The sequence below is a fragment of the Oryza glaberrima genome, chromosome 4, assembly GCF_000147395.1.
Source record: "Oryza glaberrima chromosome 4, OglaRS2, whole genome shotgun sequence".
Classification (NCBI taxonomy): Eukaryota; Viridiplantae; Streptophyta; class Magnoliopsida; order Poales; family Poaceae; genus Oryza; species Oryza glaberrima.
In genome coordinates this window covers 23,994,229-24,014,103 of record NC_068329.1, presented here as the reverse complement: position 1 = coordinate 24,014,103, position 19,875 = coordinate 23,994,229, and the positions used below count along the sequence as shown (strand labels likewise).

The 19,875-nt window shown below is 41.6% G+C and overlaps 1 protein-coding gene across 1 annotated transcript; it reads left to right on the top strand.

Moving 5' to 3' along the window:
- Positions 1-824: 824 nt before the first annotated feature.
- LOC127770911 (uncharacterized) lies at positions 825-10,997 on the top strand. Its single transcript, XM_052296684.1, has 15 exons — positions 825-1,332; positions 1,802-2,200; positions 3,150-3,242; positions 3,957-4,096; positions 5,010-5,444; positions 6,185-6,272; positions 7,028-7,481; positions 7,625-7,734; positions 8,092-8,160; positions 8,552-8,667; positions 8,766-8,820; positions 9,113-9,233; positions 9,342-9,389; positions 9,996-10,090; positions 10,185-10,997. Exons 1-15 carry the CDS (start codon positions 979-981, stop codon positions 10,284-10,286), a joined length of 2,679 nt encoding a protein of 892 aa, XP_052152644.1. The 5' UTR covers positions 825-978; the 3' UTR covers positions 10,287-10,997.
- Positions 10,998-19,875: the final 8,878 nt, after the last annotated feature.

The following is a 19,875-nucleotide window of genomic DNA, read 5'->3' as shown; positions in this document are numbered from 1 at the left end:
CCATGATCTGATCGTCTTCCCTCGCTCTCCTAATAATTGGGTGCCGATCGAAATTAGACGTCGCTTTTTCCAGGACCGAATTAAACCGCGCTACTCCTACATTGATCTCGCGAAAAGCCAACCCGAGCTGCTCGACAAGGCTTGATCACCCGCCGTGCCATTAATCCTCGACGATCGATCGACCTATGCAGCGTGCATGCATTGATGCGCCCCCGGCGGCAACGGCGGCGGCGGCGGCGAGGCGACGACGGCGTTGGAGGGCTTGGATTTGTAGCCGGTGTGGCTGCTCGACCGTTGGTGTCAAGGAAGCTGGACCGATAAAGGCGACAGCTGTGAGCTGGGTTTGGCCATGGTGCCGTCGTTGTCTCGTTGATGCTTAGTTAATTCAAGTTCAGTAGTCGTCTGTCGTCCTGTGTTAGTGCAGGCACTATCGCACTACGCAGGCATGTTCACAAGGTGGCAGCTGACCAAGGCTGGCATTGGTTGGTCAATTACCGATAGGACGTACGTCAAATGCTGTATTAACGTAAAGGAAGTAATTTATAATTAAGAGTTTTATATATGTGCTCTTAATTGTTTAAACATCAACGTTGAAAAAGAAGCTATAATGAAAAAACTTAAAGTTGATTTTAAAATTTAGTTTTAAGATTTAAATTTTGGTATTGTTGTAGTCTTGTAGAGCTAATGATGTGGGCCGAAGGGGCTCTCACAGAATGACAGAAGTTCGCGTCGCGTAAGCTTGGAAAGCCTTTCCTCAGAGCAGGAAGCGTATCGATCGAAAGTACGTTTTCAGTGTGGAAAGGCGCTTTATTCAATTGGTCCGCTCTCGGTCTCCTGCACGGGGTGGGGCCCGCATGTCAACCTCACAACGCTCTCCGAGGCACTATCCCCAAGCAAAGCTCCGCCCTCCGCTCTCCGCCTCGACGCTTCTGCGCCCTCGCCGTCGCCGAGCAACCGCCACCGAGATCGAGCGAGAGCATGCAGCCGCCGTGCCTGGGCGCGTGCAGCGGCGGACTCGCCCTCCCGGTCCACCGCTACCACCGCCTCTCCTCGGCGTCCAGGGCCACCGTCTCGTGCGCCGCCGCCGCCGGGGGAGGGAAGGCGTCGCCCAGGGGGAAGGAGAACGTCTGGAGCGTCGACAACGACCGGGCCGCCGCCGCCGCCGCGGAGGCGAGCCGGGGCCCGAAGCACCGCCGCCGGAGGCGCCCCGGCGGGCGACGCCTCCCGCCGCCGCCGCCCCCGGGGAGGAGGAAGGGGAAGGATGCGGCGGGCTCGAGGGTTCTGGTCTCCGGAGCCATGCTCGTGGAGGTCGAGACAGTGCTCCAAACCCAGGTTTGGCACTAGTACAGTAGTACGTACTATCACACGAGCACGACTACTTAACGCGAACGTAGATGTGTGCCATTGATTCGTGCGTGTAGTCTTTATTGTTTGATGATTCGTGGTGGATTCTGCAATACGTCCCGGAAGATCCTCTCATCGATGATGGGGATGAAGCTATACGTGCATTGTTGTATATTAGTAATACTGCTACAGGATGGTATGCTATTTTAAGGGTAAGCATGCCAGTTAATGCTGAGTTTGATTCAACTGGTGGGAAATAGTTGATATTAACTTTGGGGAAGAGCATCCTCAGTTGCTCAGCATCAAACAGTACTTAGCACGTATATGGGTACAAATTGGTTGTGTACATCTGTATTGGATGTAGAGGCCATGTTTTAATCCATTATCTGAAAAGATGTACGAGTACAAATTAATAAAGGTTTATGCATTATTCTGATGTTGTCATTTTCAATCATAGGAACCTGTTATAAAGCCGTCTTGGGATACATTTGCGAGCAGCTTAAGTGGCGTTTGGAAGGGTGTTGGAGCCGTGTTCTCACCAATCACAGCAGAAATGGAGCCTGTTGGAGTGGGAAGCAAACAAGAGTACCTTTATGATTGCTACACTCTTTCTCATATTGAGAAGCATGCTGATAATAATTATGGATCTGTGATCCGAAGGAAGACAAACTGGGTGCAGCTCAATCCCCATGGGGAAGCTGAGAAACAGAGTGCTGGATATGATAGCGGGGATCAGTACAATTACAGTGACAAGAGAACACTTGATTTGCCTGCCCATGAATCTTTTGATCTTAAGAAGAGCGATGTACTTGATGAAGATTCTATTGCTCAGGAGCCAGGGATTGTATATTTTGAGGTTGAATTCTTTCCATTTTATTTACAATTCATCTGAAATACTAGGAATAACTTTGTTAATTAACTCTATGCAAAGCATTATAAAAACTGTTACTATCCTGTTTTTACCACCATAAGTACTATGCTTCCTTAGGTTGGATATTTAATGTGGACATAACTGGCTCCAGCGAAAATAGGATATTGTTTTGTAGAACTGGGTCTCTAGCATAGCAACTGTATAGCCTGGACAAAAAAATAAAATAAAATTGATGGCATGTTATGTAAACAAAAAGTTAAGTTGTGAGAGTTAATGCTGTAGGATGATTAGAACTATAGACCATTCAGCGCTGTGTTAAAGACAAATTTTATGCTTTATGGTGTAATGGTACATTGGTACTCACAGAGCTTGCTTGCCATTCAGAATTGACAAAAAAATTCATGTGCCAGAACGGCCAGTATTATTGTTTTGGAATTGTTTGCTCAGCTTAACCTTAGGTTTATTTTCTTTGAATGCTTAACCTTAAGTTCTTACCATAATGACTTGAACCAAACATTTAGGTTACTTTAGAGCCTAATTATTAAACTCAAACTACTCTGCAATATGAATTGAAACTGATGCATGGGTCTTCCAAATGATCCAAACAACCTCTATAGTGTGGAATGTATCTCATATGCTAGCTGTACTGAGTTAATGACTATGATACGAATAACCTTGATCATCACATAAGGTTTGATCTAGGTCAAATTGATACTGAGAATCACTGAAAAACTCTTTACTCCTTTTGCACTAAAATGCCGTGACGTTTGGTGGATCCGTTATTGTTCAGGCAGATTATTTTCTGGTCATTATTCTTCCCTGCGAGACTGGACTATCGTTATAACTCTTATAATTCAATATTTTTTGTGCTATTTATTCTTGTTTATGAAAATCCTAGTACTTATTATTTTGGCTGCTGCTGCTTGATTTTCAGGATGGATCATACTCTAGAGGGCCGGTTGATCTAGCGATTGGTGAATTTGATGAATCGAAATACTTCATTTCACCAACATATAAATTTGAGCAAGTATGTTTATTCTGCTTAGTCTTAAGTTATCTTATCATCTTCTGCAAACATGCTCAGGTTTTGAGTTAGTGCAATGATAATAATGTTTCTCCGTATATGCTAGCATGCGCAGATCCGGACTAGAAAATATTTCCTACAAGAGAATTGTAGATGAGATGCATCCCACGAGTTTACTAGTTAGGCTTTGCTAATAGGCCTTTTGTCTAATCAAGCACGATACGATGATGATGATGATGATGTAGGTTTGATCTAGTGAAAGCTACACTGTTTTCATATTCTTGATAAGAACCGTTTTTTGCTCAATGTCGTCTTCTGAGTGGTTGCAACTTTTTTTCATGCTACAAAGAAAAAAAACCATTTTGATTTATGCAACTACTGAGAATTAAGGTTCTTTTGAGTTGAGTGAATGGATGTCTTATAGGACAACCATAACAAAGAAAAGTAGACAAGTCTTGTAATGAAATGTACTCCTCCATATCTTAAAATGGTGTTCTAGGTACTTCAACTTCTTTGTTATATATTTAAATTTCTTCTCAACTTAGTTTACTACTAATTAACTTTAGGCCTGTAAAGTATAATATCGCGGCCATTATGACTTATGACTTACGAGTGAGATGTGATTTTTTTTATGTATGCATAAATTAAAACATTTTCCCCTTTTACATTATAATGCTTTGGGGTTACCAATTGATAAATTATCCATCTCTGTTTCAGTGTCTGGTCAAAGGGTGTCACAAGAGATTGCGTATTGTACATACTATTGAGTTAAATGAAGGAGGGGCTAACATACAGATCGTAAGGATTGCTGTATATGAAGAAAAATGGGTCAGCCCAGCACATATTCATGTTGAAGAGTAAGACTCGGTTTTATTCATCGCAACAAGTTTATTCATCTTCTTTTCTGCTCATGAAGCATGACATATATTTTACTGCTGTTCAATAATAATGGGTTACTAGCGAGTCTAGAATTTAGTTACTTGTAATTCTAGATTGGCATAAAAATTGTTTTACAGAGGCCCTAATTTTTTACTAGCTAATCCACACATTTGCTTTGGATTAAAAGATCATACATGTTCTAATACTGTCCAAAATAATGAATGTCCTTCACCATTGTTAGTTAGATCTGACAAATTTGTCCATTCTGGACCTTTATATAAAGTTGGGTCTTTCTAAGCAAATAAGGAGAAATAAATATATGGAAGATAGTCTTTCTAGGCAAATAAGGAGTAAGGAAACCTTGAATTGCTCTTCTTCTTTTCATCATATGGAATCATTGTTTTGTATAGTTCTGTTAACACATGTTCTGATTCTCTCTACTGTTCTCCAAAACATATTGGCCTCCTTGTATTTTGGAAACAATGCAATATAACCTTCATGACTCTGAAAATACCATCATCATATCGGTTTGCCATTCCTTTAACTTTTAGAGTTAGTGCTTACTTGCTTAGTGTGATTAAAAACTAGCACATCAGGGTCAAACACAGGTAGAACACCTCCCTGATAATTCCATGTTTTGCTGGAGGGGTGGGTTGGGGGAGGGGGCGGGTAGTGGGAGAAGATTGCCTGACAGGTTTTCTTTTTTTTTTTTTTTTGTAAATGGAAACAGTTCCATTTGTCTCCTTAAATCCCCAACAAAAATAATTCCATGTCGTCCAGAAGACCAGGACTCCAGGTGGACAGGCTATTGTAGAATTGTCTACCTTTGAACAATATATCGCCTTGAGGACTCGAAGAATATTTGATGGACTATGTTTTTGTTTGATGCAGTGATACACCTGTTGATGTTAAGCCTTTATCTCAAAGAAAGCGGACCAAACCATCAGACCTTACTGGCTCCTGGAAAGTATATGAAGTTAGTGCAACTCCAATTTTCAGTGAGGAAAGGCAAGAAATTGAGGGTGGTGCCCTCTTTGTATACTTGTGCATGGAGACAGTGAAGAAGAGAAGCCTGCCAGAGAGCTCGGTTTTTTTTGGGGAGGAAGAGATGCTTGACATGCAAGATGTCACCATGCTTTGGTTACCTGGTGGTGTCACTGCCTATGTTGATGTGGACAAAGACGGTATACTCTGTATAGGAGTTGGTTGGTACTCGGACGAAGGGATTAATATGGTGATGGAGAGAGACTATGGAACTGATGGAAAGCTCAGAGATGTTCGATGGAAAACTGAAGTCAAGCGCAGGTGGAATCAACCAGTTCTACCATAAATCCTGGAACTAACCCTCGCATAAGTTCTCTGTTTCTGTTAACCTTTTGTCCTGGTCAGAAATAGGATCACTGATATCTATGTGCATCATATATCACCTGTAAATTTCATCGCCTCGTGGAATGTGCATGTTTATGTTGTCAGTAAGAAATCAAACTCATGGCATCAGCTTTCCATGTGCATTGCTATATTTTATGCCATGGGCTGACTCATTTAAAATGGCTTGTTTATGCCACTTGGTATATAATTTGGTCATAATCTTTGGGAGCCCACACTTCACGTGCCGTAGATTTTCACCACCTGGGAGCCAAGATTGATGACTGGGCCATATGTATATTGTTAGCTGTAGTACATTGTGTATTAGTGTGATTGCTGGTTACTGGCTAGCAGTGATGGAGTCATGGAGAGGATAATATCATTTGCATTCGTTTATGGCAAGTGGCCCTCAATAGGCCATCCCATATCCCCATTAGGTGAAATGCTCAATTAAAGGGTGTTTAATATAATATAGCAATATAAAAGTTAAATATTCCTCCAGCTCTCAGATTTTATGGTATTATCTTGGAATGCAACTATGTTTCATGTGTATTCTGCCCCTCCAAAATGGTCATGAGCCAGAGCAAAGCTTCACACACTAAGGTAAGCAATTTTTTTTTACCGGGAAGCTATGCAGTATTAACCACAACACAAAAGGCAGTATGTTATCAGTTCTCACCCTCCTGTTTCTTTTTTGCTAGGTACTCCCCTGACATCAATCTAGCTGAATTAAGACATGGCAACTATTGGCAGGTCAACAATCAGCAGACCATGGGAGCAGGAGCAACTGTGCCATGGTGGAGATATTTTACTATTTGTCACTCTTACAGGTGACAATTAAGAATTTATCACTGGACTCACATATCATAGACGCATGAGGGCTCACATGTCATACACTGCGAGTGACAAATCCTTAATTGCCACATCTTAAAAGTGGTGAAAAGTCAGATTATAAATTGAACAGAGCAAACAAAGCAGAAGAACTCGACTCTAGGGTGACTATTGAAAGGAAGAAAGGGAGGAAGAGTGAGGAGAACTGAAGGTGGCTACAGAAAAAAAAAGTGCAGGCAGCTGATCGAGCACAACATGTCCAGCACCACCAGCTCTCGCCTCTTGCCAATGCCAATGTATGTGTTTATTACCTGGTAGATCTGTATATTGTAGATGCATGCATAACTCTGGATCAGTATGTTGTGATTGCCAGCATGGCTGCATCTCGACGAGGCGCCCCAGAACGAATACAGAGGACAGGGCAGAGAAGGAAGCGGGAATTTTTTTTATACAGAAGATGGATCGCATGGCATTACGACAAACCATGACCACATGATGAAAAATCAATGATTAGCTGAGCCCAGATCCCAACTTTTTCTCTCCAGTGGAAAGCGGAAGGGATTATGCAGGTTTGAGTACAACGTGAAAATTTCCTGCTTCAGAGTTTAGAGTCGGCTGAACCACGGAAAGCGAAAGACGTCTTCATATGTTGGGGAGCTTGAAGTTTGAAAACGTGAAACAAACGAAGTGGTGGATGTCGATGGTATTAGCAGTTTGGCACCCATTTTCGCAGAGAATTTCTAGTTAGGTCGGCTCCTCAAAACATAGCACACGAATTATCCACCACAGCCACCATCGATCTGCAGCCAGCCAGCCAACCAGGAGAGCCAGGCTGCCCAACCAAACAAAGAAAGATAGAAAAGCGTCGCGGCGCGAAGCCTCTCTCCCTCTCTCCTCGCGATCCGTCCGTGGGATCTCGCGCTCGCGCACGCCTCTGTATTGGAAGCCGCAGCCTCCCCCCCAGCCAGCCATGGGTGCCCGCGCGGATCGCGGCGCGTAGGCAGCCGGAGAGAGAGAGAGAGAGAGAGAGAGAGAGAGGGAGGGAGAAGACGGCGGGAGAGCAGCGCCACCGCCCGCGCGGCATGGACCGGAATGCCGGTTCCTTCGTCGCCATGCGCCGCCTCTCCGGCGGCTCCTCCTGCCACGACCCCTCGCCGAACACGTACGGTACGTGCTCGCCGCGCGATCGCCTGCTTTGCTTTGCTGCTGTTTCGGTTCGGGGCAGAGCCTGACGGCGACGAGGTTCTCTTCTCCTTTTCTTTTTTTTTTTGTTTTTTTTCCTTTTTTTTTTTTTGGCTTGCGCGCCGCAGCGGAGGTCGTGGCGGGGTCGACGGCGTGGATCGGGAGGGGGTTCTCCTGCGTCTGCGCGCAGAGGAGGGACAGCGACCAGCGCATCTCCTTCGATTTGAGCCCCGCTCAGGTGAAACTCCACAATGCAACAAACAAAATACTCTGCTCCTCGTCAATGCTTGGTAAAGCCATGTCGTGATGTGATCATGCGATCGTTTTTTACGTAGCTTGAAGTTGTTTTTTTGGATGGATGGTGGGTATATGTATGTATGCAAATCGGCCTATGGTAGTATTGGTATGATCGATCCCTGCAAGCGTAGATTGTGATTTATAAGAAAAATAAAATTGAATCAGGTTAATTCGAACCTTAATTGGCATTTGGAGAGATGGCTAGCGAAGGTGGTTGTGATAATGTGATGCCAATGTGGTAGTAAGTGAGGCATGGAAGTTCTCTTCACGAATGACGGAATTTTTTTCTGCCCTGCAGGAGTGTTGTCTGCAGAGATTACAGAACCGGATAGAGGTACCGTACGATGGTTCAAATGGAGAGCATCAGGTATGATATGCGGATAGTATCAGCACCCATGGTGTTTGTTTGTGGAATTGTGGGTTCTAAGGTGCTATTTCAGACACCCATATTGTCGTACTATAAAATGAACACATTTTAGTCCTGTTAAATATGGCATGGAGAGTTTTATTTACTGTCTTTCTGTATGGATAAATTAGCCACTGATCATACTGCACAATACCAGATGCTCGTCTATGAGTTTTCTTCTCTTTTTTTTTTCTGGTTAATATTTAGTTGCTTCTGTTAAAACTGCTTTTTGTCCCCTTAAGAAAATACGTACTATTATATTTTCATTCTCCACTTTCACACTTATCAAAGTTTTCATCACATCACTGGTTAGTGAGGTTAATTACCCTTCATCAAACCTTTTGTCCATTAGGAAGCATTAAAGACCCTTTGGCATGTTTCCTTTCCTGGAACTGAACTTTTAGGACTAGTATCAGACCAGTGGAAGGAGATGGGATGGCAAGGGAAAGATCCATCTACAGATTTCAGGTATTCCCCCTAGATTATCTTGTATGGCCTTAGTTACCAATTCTTAGTTAAATTTCAGATAATCATAAGTGTAATCTCATGCTGCATTTTAATTGCAGGGGCGGTGGCTTTATCTCTTTGGAGAATTTACTGTACTTTGCTAAGAACTATACTGTAAGTACAGATCCCCCTGACTACAGTGCTGGTTCACATATATATTTGATACTATCTTCAATGCTTTTCTTGTGCTTGAGATGGAAAGAATATGTTTCTTATGTATATATATCTGTTGAAGTGGCAATGAGTCATTGAGACCCACTTCCTTGTCATTTCTTCATCAAATGAACAGTTAATGATCTATTGACAATGAACCCATAAATATCCAATGGACCTAATACTATAGAAATCTGATATTTGCAGATAGGACCTAATTCAGCTCAATAGGACCTCTTTTTCCTTTTTGCAGAAATCCTTCCAGGAGCTCCTTTGTAAGCAGAATGGTGATAGAGCATTGTGGGAATATCCATTTGCTGTTGCTGGTGTAAACATTACATTCATGCTCATTCAGATGCTTGATCTTCAAGCAGGTTTGCTGATCTGTTTCCTTTGCAATGTTTTCTGAACTATGAATGAGGATTTGTCATTGCAACAATGGTGATTCATGTCACAATGACTGGTCTTGATTACCTCTGCAGCTAAACCAAGGTCGTTGATTGGATCGGTGTTCTTAAATCTACTTTTAGGTACAGTGTAATTACTAGTATTACATTTCTACAGGATTAATACATACAGAACTATATATGGGCCTAGTACAGTATAGTATTTTAGTAAAGTGATCTGCATCTATTCTACATCCACGAACCTATAACTAATAAGGGCCTACTTGGTAGAACTCCAACTCCTAAGTTTAGCTCTAGGAGTTGCGTCTGGCGTAGAGTTGTGGAGCAGCCTAAACCAGGTCCACCTCTCTAATTCATTTTGTGAGAGCGCTCCACCCAGCTCTGCTCCCATTTTAGGTGGAACTGTGCCAAACAGGCCCTAAGAGTTTGTTCTTTTAAAAAGCATTATCCTTTTAGCTCATACATGCTTAGTTGAGTGCCTGAATGGGCTAACTCTGTCCACTTTCCGGAGTTCAATGCACTGAGAATTGGCAATTTACTAAGACCAGCCTATTTCTTGGCAAACAAAATCAGTTTACTTTGTTACATTGAAATCTATATACCAGATGGAACTATAGGTGTAATCATTAGTACATTGGCTTTAGCGAATGTTCATACTCTTACAAGTTAAGAGGCATGTATATATAGATGCTGACATATATTCTAACCATTTGGTTTATTTTTCTTCAGAAAATGATCGAGCTTTTGACATTCTCTATTGCATAACCTTTAAGCTCATGGATCACAAATGGCTTGAAATGCACGCCAATTATATGGATTTCAATGTATTCCCTTCAATTCGAAATCTCCTGGTCACATTATCTGTAACTACTATCAAGTGCCTTCCATACTGACTAGATTATGAAACTCGCTCTGCAGGCGGTTATCAAATCTACACGACGACAACTTGAGAGGGAGTTACTGCTTGAAGATATCCAACGAATTGAGGACATGCCATCGTACAGGTTTCTCGACCGCTAGCAACTGAATTCTCAGTTTCTCACTTAACCTCGCCACAGGTAGTAAATCTCAATATACAGTCACCTGCAAACCAAGTACAGCGAACTCGATTCGTGGGGACTCCAGGACCATGGACGTGTAACGTGTGCCAAATGGTTTGTGTTTTCACGTTGAAACTGTAACAGGCCTTGTTTGTTTTGGTCTGCTTGTTTATAAAAGGCACCACTCAGGGTTAACAGGGTATCTGATCAGCCGATGGTTTAACTAGTGTATGTAGAGTGTCCAGATTTTCAACGAGAGGGTTTCACAATGCAGAGCGACAAGTTCTTAGATTTCTCTGTAAAAAGGAAGATCATGTAAGCTAATCTGAGTCTGAAATGCTTCCTAGGTCCATTTTTTTCATCACTTGATATTGTTGAGTGTACGGTGTTGCTATGTTGTTACCAGGGACCGTAAGGTTATCGTGTGGTTATCATGGCTATCACGTACGGTAACCTTCTCAATTTTTTAAACCACGGTATATCTCGCGATAACTATATGGTTTTTTCTCTAAACCGTGGAGTGATGGTAACCACACTTAAAATGGTTTGGTGAACCCTGTTTGTTACCGGTGACTGCGTGGGCATCAGTCAATCTGATTTGGAAATGAAGGGGGCACCTGATGCTTCACAATGAAATGTTTAGTTTCTAGCACTTAGAATGTTGTCCATACTTCCAGCAGAGCATGCTGCTGAATTACTACAGTACTACTACAAATTAACCAAAAAAACCGGTTGCTATCTCTTTCATTAATGCAAGCAAAATTGGGAGTCTTGTTGGTTGAAACTTGCTCAATTCAACCCATCACATCAGTGATCACTAATCAGTCTGTTCTAATATTAACCTGATCTTGTTTATCCATCAACCTCACACTACTCCATCTCTTTCCTGTTTCCTCCCTCTGCGCCAGAAAGGAGGCGACAAAACGAGCAAGAACGGATAAAACACTATCCCTACTCTACATCAGCAGGTGGCTTCAGTAAATCCAGGGCTGCAGATCGGATGGGATCTTGGGATCACATCAGACCATCAAAAACAGGTCATCTCAAGCGCGATTGACAGGCGAAGATCAGATTAGATATCAACACTCTCCCCGTACCTATCCTTCTCTAGCTAAAATGCCACCCCACCAGCTACTATTGGATGACATCAAGATTTGAGAGGCATATCATGATGAGTAATCTTAGGCGCTGGATCTCTTCCGTCACCTACTCCTGGAGCTTCTCCTTGACAGTCAGTCCACAACTCCTTTTGCCTCGCGGTTCTTGAGCTAGTACGACCTACTCCATTCCTCCATTTTGAAATAAGGATGTGTTTAGTTCACGCTAAAATTAAAAGTTTGGTTGAAATTGAAATGATGTGATAGAAAAGTTGGAAGTTTGTGTGTAGGAAAGTTTTGATGTGATGAAAAAATTAGAAGTTTGAAGAAAAACTTTGAAACTAAACACGGCCTAAGTTCATTTTTCACTGTTTTCATATATAACAATACAAAACTAAAAATACTATAATACTTTTACTTTATTGCATTTCAATATAATTATATCTACTTCGCATTTACCTTGAACTTTTATAAACTTCGATACAATGATTACTTAAAATTAAGCTTATTTTGAGACAAACTGCTAAAAATAAACTTATTATATTCTTGTACGATACCATTGTATTCTTGTGCTAGTGTAGTACTCCTTTCATCTCAAAATAAACCAATCTCTACGAGATGTGACACATCCAGTATTACGAAACTGGACATACGCTTAGCATTTGAATGTGTCATATTTCGTATAAGGTTGATTTATTTTGGAACGAAAGGAGTACTCGTATGGAATAACCAATCTAAATGGAGTAGTAGTCTAATGTAAGGTCCTCACGGCGTGTCCCTTAGCGCCTGGCTCCTACTTTCTGTACTCCCCCTGCATCACGTGCATGAGGTGCACGTGATTCTTGAACGCATACGTACACCGCTGTCCGCTATAGAAAACGTTCCATTTCAGAAAAAGATAACGGCAGGCCCGACCGGGTCCCCCCGGCGGTGAACAGCGGGAGCCGCACGCGATGACGCGAGAGACGGGACGAGAGCAAACCGAGCAGCAGAGCAGAAGCCGCGCGCCACCACCTGAGGACGCTCTCTCGCATGGCCGCCTGGGTGGGGATAGCTAGGGAGGGAGCACAATAGCACATGGACACGAGCACAATAGCGATGATTTGACGATGCAAGTGCTAACCGTACGAGTGACGGACGAGTCCCTAGCGAGAGGCGGCTGGGAATCGCGAGCAGCTAGACGCGCGCGACTGCCGTGAGCCCCGTGACCGGGGGCCGCACGCGCCGCGGTAGCCCGGCCGACAGAAATTTTTTGTCCAACGCCGTGCTCTCTCTGCCGTATTTGCCCGCGCGATCGCGACCGCGACGCTGTCGCGTCCGTGTCCCGATCGAGAGGCCGATCTACCAATTCGTGGGAGCCCTGCATGCGCGCGCGGGCGCGCGGTGCGCGCCCACGGCGCCGGCCACCTAGTACAAAGCCGCGCGTTACGCAGCAGCGGCCGGCAGCGCCAAACTTCCATTCTGGCCCTGTCGCGAATTGTCGATCAGGGTTGTTCGATCGCGCGCGTCCCATGCATTCTCGCACCGATTGTCCGATTCAGCGAACATGGAAATTGATCATCAGCTTCGCATGAAAATATCTAAGTGTAAACTTAGGGCTGGTTTGATTTGAGGCCTAAATTAGGTTACCAATATTTAGCAATTTTAATAGTATTTAGTGTCTATTTATTTGAAGCCAAATTTTGTCATGCCTAAGAAAATAGGCCATTTCAATAGTGAACTTAGGCTATTTTGGCTTCTATCCAAACACAACTTTACCTTATCAAAATTAGTCATGCCAAAACTTGTCAAAATTTAGCATTGGCCTATTTAAACCACAAACCAAACCAACCCTTAGAAACTACGCTGATGAAAAATGAACACATCACTATGAGTTTTTACTCTATCTCAAACGCCTATTTTAATTTACATATTTTAATATATAGTTTCTAGACTTTCACCATATATTTTCTCCGGTATCATCACTTCAACATCCAAACTATCTTGGGTCTCATTGTTTGGTTTGTACTTATGCTTGTAAGTTAAAATTTGAATTTTAAAACTTAATTTTAAATTTGATTTTTTTGTTTTTTATTGCATTTTATTTTACAATATTTATTTTTGAGTAGTTAAGAACACGTATATAAAAGTTTTATTAATAATTTTTTTCTTTGCTAATAAATAATTTGAATAAGCATATCAACAAATGAAACAATGGGCTGCAAGATTTCTCTCCTCTCTACCTGATGGTGTGGTTGGAAGGGGACACACGGGAGAGAAACTTAATTATTGGGTTTAGATTAGCGTACGTATAGGAAGCTGGCTCGGAATGTGATCGATATAGCTAGGCACATCTAGCGTTTCGTGGGGTGCAAAAAAACTAGAGGTGTGGTACGAAAAAGGTATGGACCCAAAGGGCCAAAATCACCATCATGAGGGAGAGGGAAGACGGGGGACGTCATGATAGTCTGATCGCTAGGCCGGTCGAGTGTGAAGAGGCAGTGGGGGTGGGAAACTGGAAAGGCCATTTGGAGCCATTCGGATGGCTCATGATTCTGATCGGAGATATACTTACCGATCAGGTGCATCGTCCATATACCGACCATATGGAAAATGCAAAATTCCAATCATGTCTATCGAAATTGTAAAGTTTGCAACCAGTTTGTTCATTCAAGAGATTTGATTCCGGATAGTAAGGTGTTCAAATAAATGGTGTAGCAGCGCGCAAAGTGAGAATAGTTCAACTGATTTTTTTTTTAAAAAAATAAAATGAGAGTAGCTTAATTGGTTTCTTGTGGCATAACCTGTTTTTATTCGATTTCAACTTAGCATGAGTACTCGTATTTACAAGTAATTATTATTTTAGCGGTAAGAGATATACCAATCGACATCGAGTCAGTTTGTAATAATTTTGTTTCAAGATATACCGGCCTGTCACTATGCATGTGAGCGCTTCGTTCAAACTAATGGTGGAGCTAAGAGCACCGTGGATACCTTGCAGCAAGGGAGTTCTTATTGGTCATCTCTAGCATGGAAGATAGCTCCGCTACTTGTATAAACTGAGCCTTAATTACAATTTTAGTATAGGGCTAATCAAATTATTTATAGATAAAATTATATTATTTTTCATTAATTTGTCTTGTAAAATTTGTGCCCTTGCTATATGTCCCACTTACGTCCCTGCCTCTATCTCTGCCCCTCTATTCATATATATATGTTTTAGAAATGTAATATAGTTGTTGGTGCACAATACACACACGAAAAGAGATTATGATCAACTTACTCCCAGAATATAATTAAAGCCCTTTTTTTCTCCAGAGGTACTACTCCATATGCATGCCCCTTGAGCAGTACAACGATCGCTAGAATAGAAGTTGTGGCCTCTTTCTCATGTGCCGCGTCGTGGCTCCTCACATCCCACCAACTACACATTTCTCTATATTCATTGCTCCTCTCCTTGTCAAACCTTTTGAAACCCCACTCCTTGTAAAACTTGATGCTGTCAATAATCGTGTTGCTCCTATCAACCTAATTAATTTCTCCTCTTTATGTGTACAGAGAAAACACCCAGGGGTCTTCTGGCTAGCTCCACAAGGTGGTGGGCTGGGCGATCCGGGTTCGAAGCCTCACCCTTTCTAATTATTTGATATTATGTCATTCCCTAATATTTGTGTCTTTATGTGTACACATTCTTATGATTTGAGGTAGTTTTAGCTCACCTCTATAGCCTGCCATCGAAACTTCCACATTGCATTGATGCATCCCTTCTTTCTATAAAGCTAATGACCACTAAATATCTAAAGCTTAACATGTAAGCATAGTATTTGTAAGCACTCCCAAAACCTAACATACAAGCATGCCATATCAACCCACTAAGCAAACAAAGCTCAACATACAAATATATAGTACCTATATCTACAATTTATTTCATTCTAAAACTAAACACACACGCTAAATCATCATTCTCAAATAATTTTCACAATATTTCACCCCAAATCATTTAATCATTTCACAATATCCAACATATATCCCGTAGCAAAATACAGGGCATCATCAAATTAATATAATGCTTGTGAGCATCCTCACCAATAACCCTCATTTTAAGCCTCCAAAAGTTAAATGAGGGTTCCCCCATTTCTTGAGCACCCTAAAATCCTCTAATACTCTATTTCTTAGCCATTTCTTTTTCTCTTTAATTTTAACAAAAACTAAAAATTTATGTCTGTTTTAATACCAAACAGTTTACTAATCCAAAATATAAAAACATAAAACACTACTTCGGAAATTTAGAACCTAATTAAGAAACGATAACTATGTAGGCTACCAGGTATATCCATATGTACATATAAATTAAAATAAGCACATGAAGACAACAAGGCGTGTGGTGGAGGGAAGGTTGGTGAGGGTGGCGGTTAGAGCGGTTAGAGCGGAAGCGGATGGTTTTGGTGGAGGGGGAGGTTTGCGATGGCTGGGGCCAAAGTGGAAGTGGATGGTGGCGATGGTCAGAGTGGAAGTGGATGGTGGCGATTGAGTAGAATTGTCCGAGGTGATATGGGGAATATTAGGGGCAGTCGGAGCAGAACCGCTTGGACAACGTCTGACGGTGTGCTCACGATAGAGATCGGGGAGGATGGCAGCGGCACGGGAGGGAGGAGACGATGTGCGCCATTAAAAAATTTTTCCCGACAAAATTTAAAATGGATGGAGTTTTTTTTTATATAGGTAAAATGGATAGAGTTGTGGTCAAGAGTATATAGAAATAGGGTTGCGGTGGGAGATTTCGGGGCCTTTTTGTTTCGAGGGGTTTTGTTGGACTTCTTTTTCTTGTCCCTAAAATTTTTTTAAGGGTTATGTTTAGGGGTCTACTTAAGATGTTCTCTTACAGAATTTTGGTTCAATTTTTCCCGACAGCCCTTAATAGGTAACATAGAGTTATCATAGTTTTATGAAAACCATAAAATTGTTATAATCTTTTCAGCGAAGTTCCAGAACAGAATAATTCTAACAAAACATATTTTTAATCTTACAATAAATTTTATGGATGAACGCTCTATCATATATTAGCAATTCGATAAAGTTCAAACCAATCCGTAAGATTTTGCCAACTAGATCTTACTCAGCGAAAGAACGAATACTTGATGAGCATTAGTACGATTACTCATGAACTAAAGGCCAACCCGGCTGGAAGAGAGCATGCACGAGCTCGACACCATTTCTCTCTTTCTTCTTTGCGATGCCCCCCTCTCTCTCTTCTCTTCCTGGTGCCCCCCTCCGGCGCAAACGGACACTGGTGCCGTCTATCTGAGCAATGATGGCCATTTTTTGCCATCAAGCAGGCCAAGATGACTATGACTCTGAAAGCATCAACTGGCCAGGGATGAAAAGGTGAAGCGAAGGATCAGACATAACAGTTGCACGCAAGAACACCACCACCACCCAGCTAGCTACTAGCTCACCTGTATACTCCCTCCATCCTATTTTGAGTGTAGTCGTGGGTTTCGTGTCTAACGTTTAATCACCCGTATTATTTACAAGAAATATAAAAAAAATAAAAAAAAATCATGCGTCACATATTATTCACGTTTTATCATCTAAAAACAATAAAAATACTAATCATAAAATTTTTTTCAAATAAGACGAACGGTCAAACGCTGGATAAAAAACTCACAACAATACTTAAAATGGGACAAAGAGAGTAGCTGCTTCCCTCCTACTACCCATTCTGATTGACACCGTGTTTAGTTCCAAACTTTTTTTTTCAAACTTCCAACTTTTCCATCGCATCAAAACTTTTCTACACATATAAATTTTTAACTTTTCCGTCACATCGTTCTAATTTCAACCAAATTTCTAATTTTAGTGTGAACTAAACACAGCTTGATCTGTGTTCTGCTTCTTTCTCCTAAAATAAATTAACAAATTCAGTACGAAATATAACATATTTTCATACTTAAAATCTAAACGGAAGATTCATCTATTTATAATATTAAAACATGTCACATTCAATACTAAATTTTTTATTTTATTATAATGTATCATATTTCGTACCAACTTTATCTTGAAAGAGATGGAGTACTCCTTATCCATGGCTGTCTTCTACCGCTCCCTTGTCTCTTCCCTTCCCTTCCCTTCCCTCGTGTCTTCCTTGTACAGTACCTGTATGGCGGTACTACTCCTATAGGTTTCTATTCTTTTCTTGCTGCTGACTGCTGTTGCTGTAGTAGTAGACTCGCAGTACGTACTGTCTACTTCTCTCCCTTTCTAGGGACACAACGAGTTGGCAACTGAACTGTACAACAGCAGTGCTCTTCACATGCTTCCTGCCTTCCTGTCCGTCAATATCTTGGCCGATTGCATTGGCACGCTGCACTTTGATCGATTATCTCCAGTTCACTACTAACAGTCTACTAACACTGATCGGAACACTCAATAGCCCCTAAAAAAAAGAAAAGAAAAGAAAGCAGCGTGTGTATCGATCTGGGAGCACAATGTGTCAATGTGTACTAACTGAAATTAATGATGATTATGTATATCATGAATTGAGAAAAATTGCTCATATGAATAAATTAAATATTATAAAGCTAATAAGTACTCTAATAAAATGCTTATGAGTAGCTTATTAGCTTTATACGAGTAATCCTACATTATAATAGAGTTGATGTCCACTAACTTTTAAATCACAACATACAACCACACACTCTTTCTCCTCTCCCTCTCTCAGTGTAGGTCTAGTATCGGTTAGGTAACGACACGTATCAGCTGGATACTAATTATAAGGTGCTAGATCTGATACCTTATAGGTATCCTATTTTGAATATGATCCTGTACACAATAGCAGCCCTCATTATTTATATCAATGCATGGTACTTAATTTTAGAAACATGACACGAATAATCCACACACATATTAGCTGTTTAGACCGACAGCTCAAAGCCATGTAGGGTATATGCATATGGCCTCGCACGGTTGCACAGGCTTAAGCGAGAGGATGGCCCTGAAGAAGAGGCTTTTCTTTGCTGTTCCGCTCTGCAGATGCAATGATAAAAATTCCCTCGCCCCCAGCTGCGAGCTGTGGCTTAATCCGGAAACCTCAGCGTGAGTGCTTGCAGCTGCTGCGAGCTGTGTGTGTGTGTGCTGCTGCATGCATGCTGCCGCCGCAGTGCATCTGGTTGGCCATGGTCGCTGAGATCGATCGCTAGCTAGCCGCGGTCGGTTAGCCCCACCACTCGATCGATCGGCCATTAGAACCCAACTCCCAAGTTTTTCAATCTGTGTATCATGCACCATATGTATGAGCAGAAATGCATGGCTGCCACACAGCTATATAGCGGTTTGTCCCCACTGCAGATATATGATTGGTGAGAGTACTGCGTCCGTTTTCCTCTCTTGTACTCCTACTACTACATGGAAGAGTTCTGTGTGTGTGCATAACTGCATATATATGTATATGATGATTCAGGCGAGCTGCTAATAGCTTTGCCAAATTATTAGCAAGATTCCATGTACAATTAGAATGGGTTGCTGTGCAATTGTGCATGCATATCAGGTATGGTAGCTCCAGGCATGATGGCTGTGTTCTTCCAATAATTAAGCACTGTGTTCTTCCAATAATTAAGCATGGATCATTTGCATTCGCATGCACACGGGCACGTATCGTCTATTTTATGTTTTATGAATTATGATCTTATTCTTTTGCGCGTTCGAGAAAAAATGAATTATGATCTTATTATGTACTGGTAGTATATACTCCCTCCGTACTCGTAAAGGAAATCATTTAGGACAGCGACACGGTCTCCAAAACACAACTTTGACTTCTTTTTTCTATAAAAATATTTATTGAAAAATGATATATGTATATTTTATGAAAGTATTTTTTCAAGACAAATCTATTTATATAAATTTTATATTTTCAAACTCAACAACTTAAGAGTTATTTATGATTTATATACCTAAAGTTTGACTTAAACATTGTCCTAAACGACTTTCTTTAAGAGTATGGAGGGAGTACATCTCTGATAGCTAGCTTTGGAATTCGGATTTGATGATCATGTTGTGCCCTGGATGCATGTATACGGGCAGATGGATGGTGATGATTCAAGAAAAAGAACAGTGCGGATGCGCATGTGCTACAGTGCATGTGTGCAAGGCTTTTAGTGGAGAATGCCCCACAATTATTGAGCAATTTCAGGGAGCAAAAGGTACAATGACTGCAATCCTGTACCCGGAACAAACGCGCTCCTGCAGTAATATATGTTCCTCCTGAAATTTTTTGCTCAAAGTGGGGGAAAAGCTCTGCTGAAAACAGCACTAAAGCTGTGGTGGAAATGATTTTTCATTGAAGGTGTGTAGGGTCCTTGCAATCTCAGTTTGACTAGGGCTTAGTATAAAATAATGTTTTAGCTGCACAAATATTCGGGCAAAAATATAAGATCATGAAGTAATTTTCTTGGGGATCAGAGCTATAGCTGAATTTAACCACATCAGTACAACCCA

What these genes read in the sequence shown, in the direction of transcription:
- LOC127770911 (XM_052296684.1), top strand. Translation starts at nt 979, where the DNA reads ATGCAGCCGCCGTGCCTGGGCGCGTGCAGCGGCGGACTCGCCCTCCCG. An exon ending in CAACATATAAATTTGAGCAA is followed by an intron (nt 3,243 to 3,956) that starts GTATGTTTATTC and finishes TCTCTGTTTCAG; the next exon opens with TGTCTGGTCAAAGGGTGTCA. An exon ending in CCATGGGAGCAGGAGCAACT is followed by an intron (nt 6,273 to 7,027) that starts GTGCCATGGTGG and finishes TGGTATTAGCAG; the next exon opens with TTTGGCACCCATTTTCGCAG.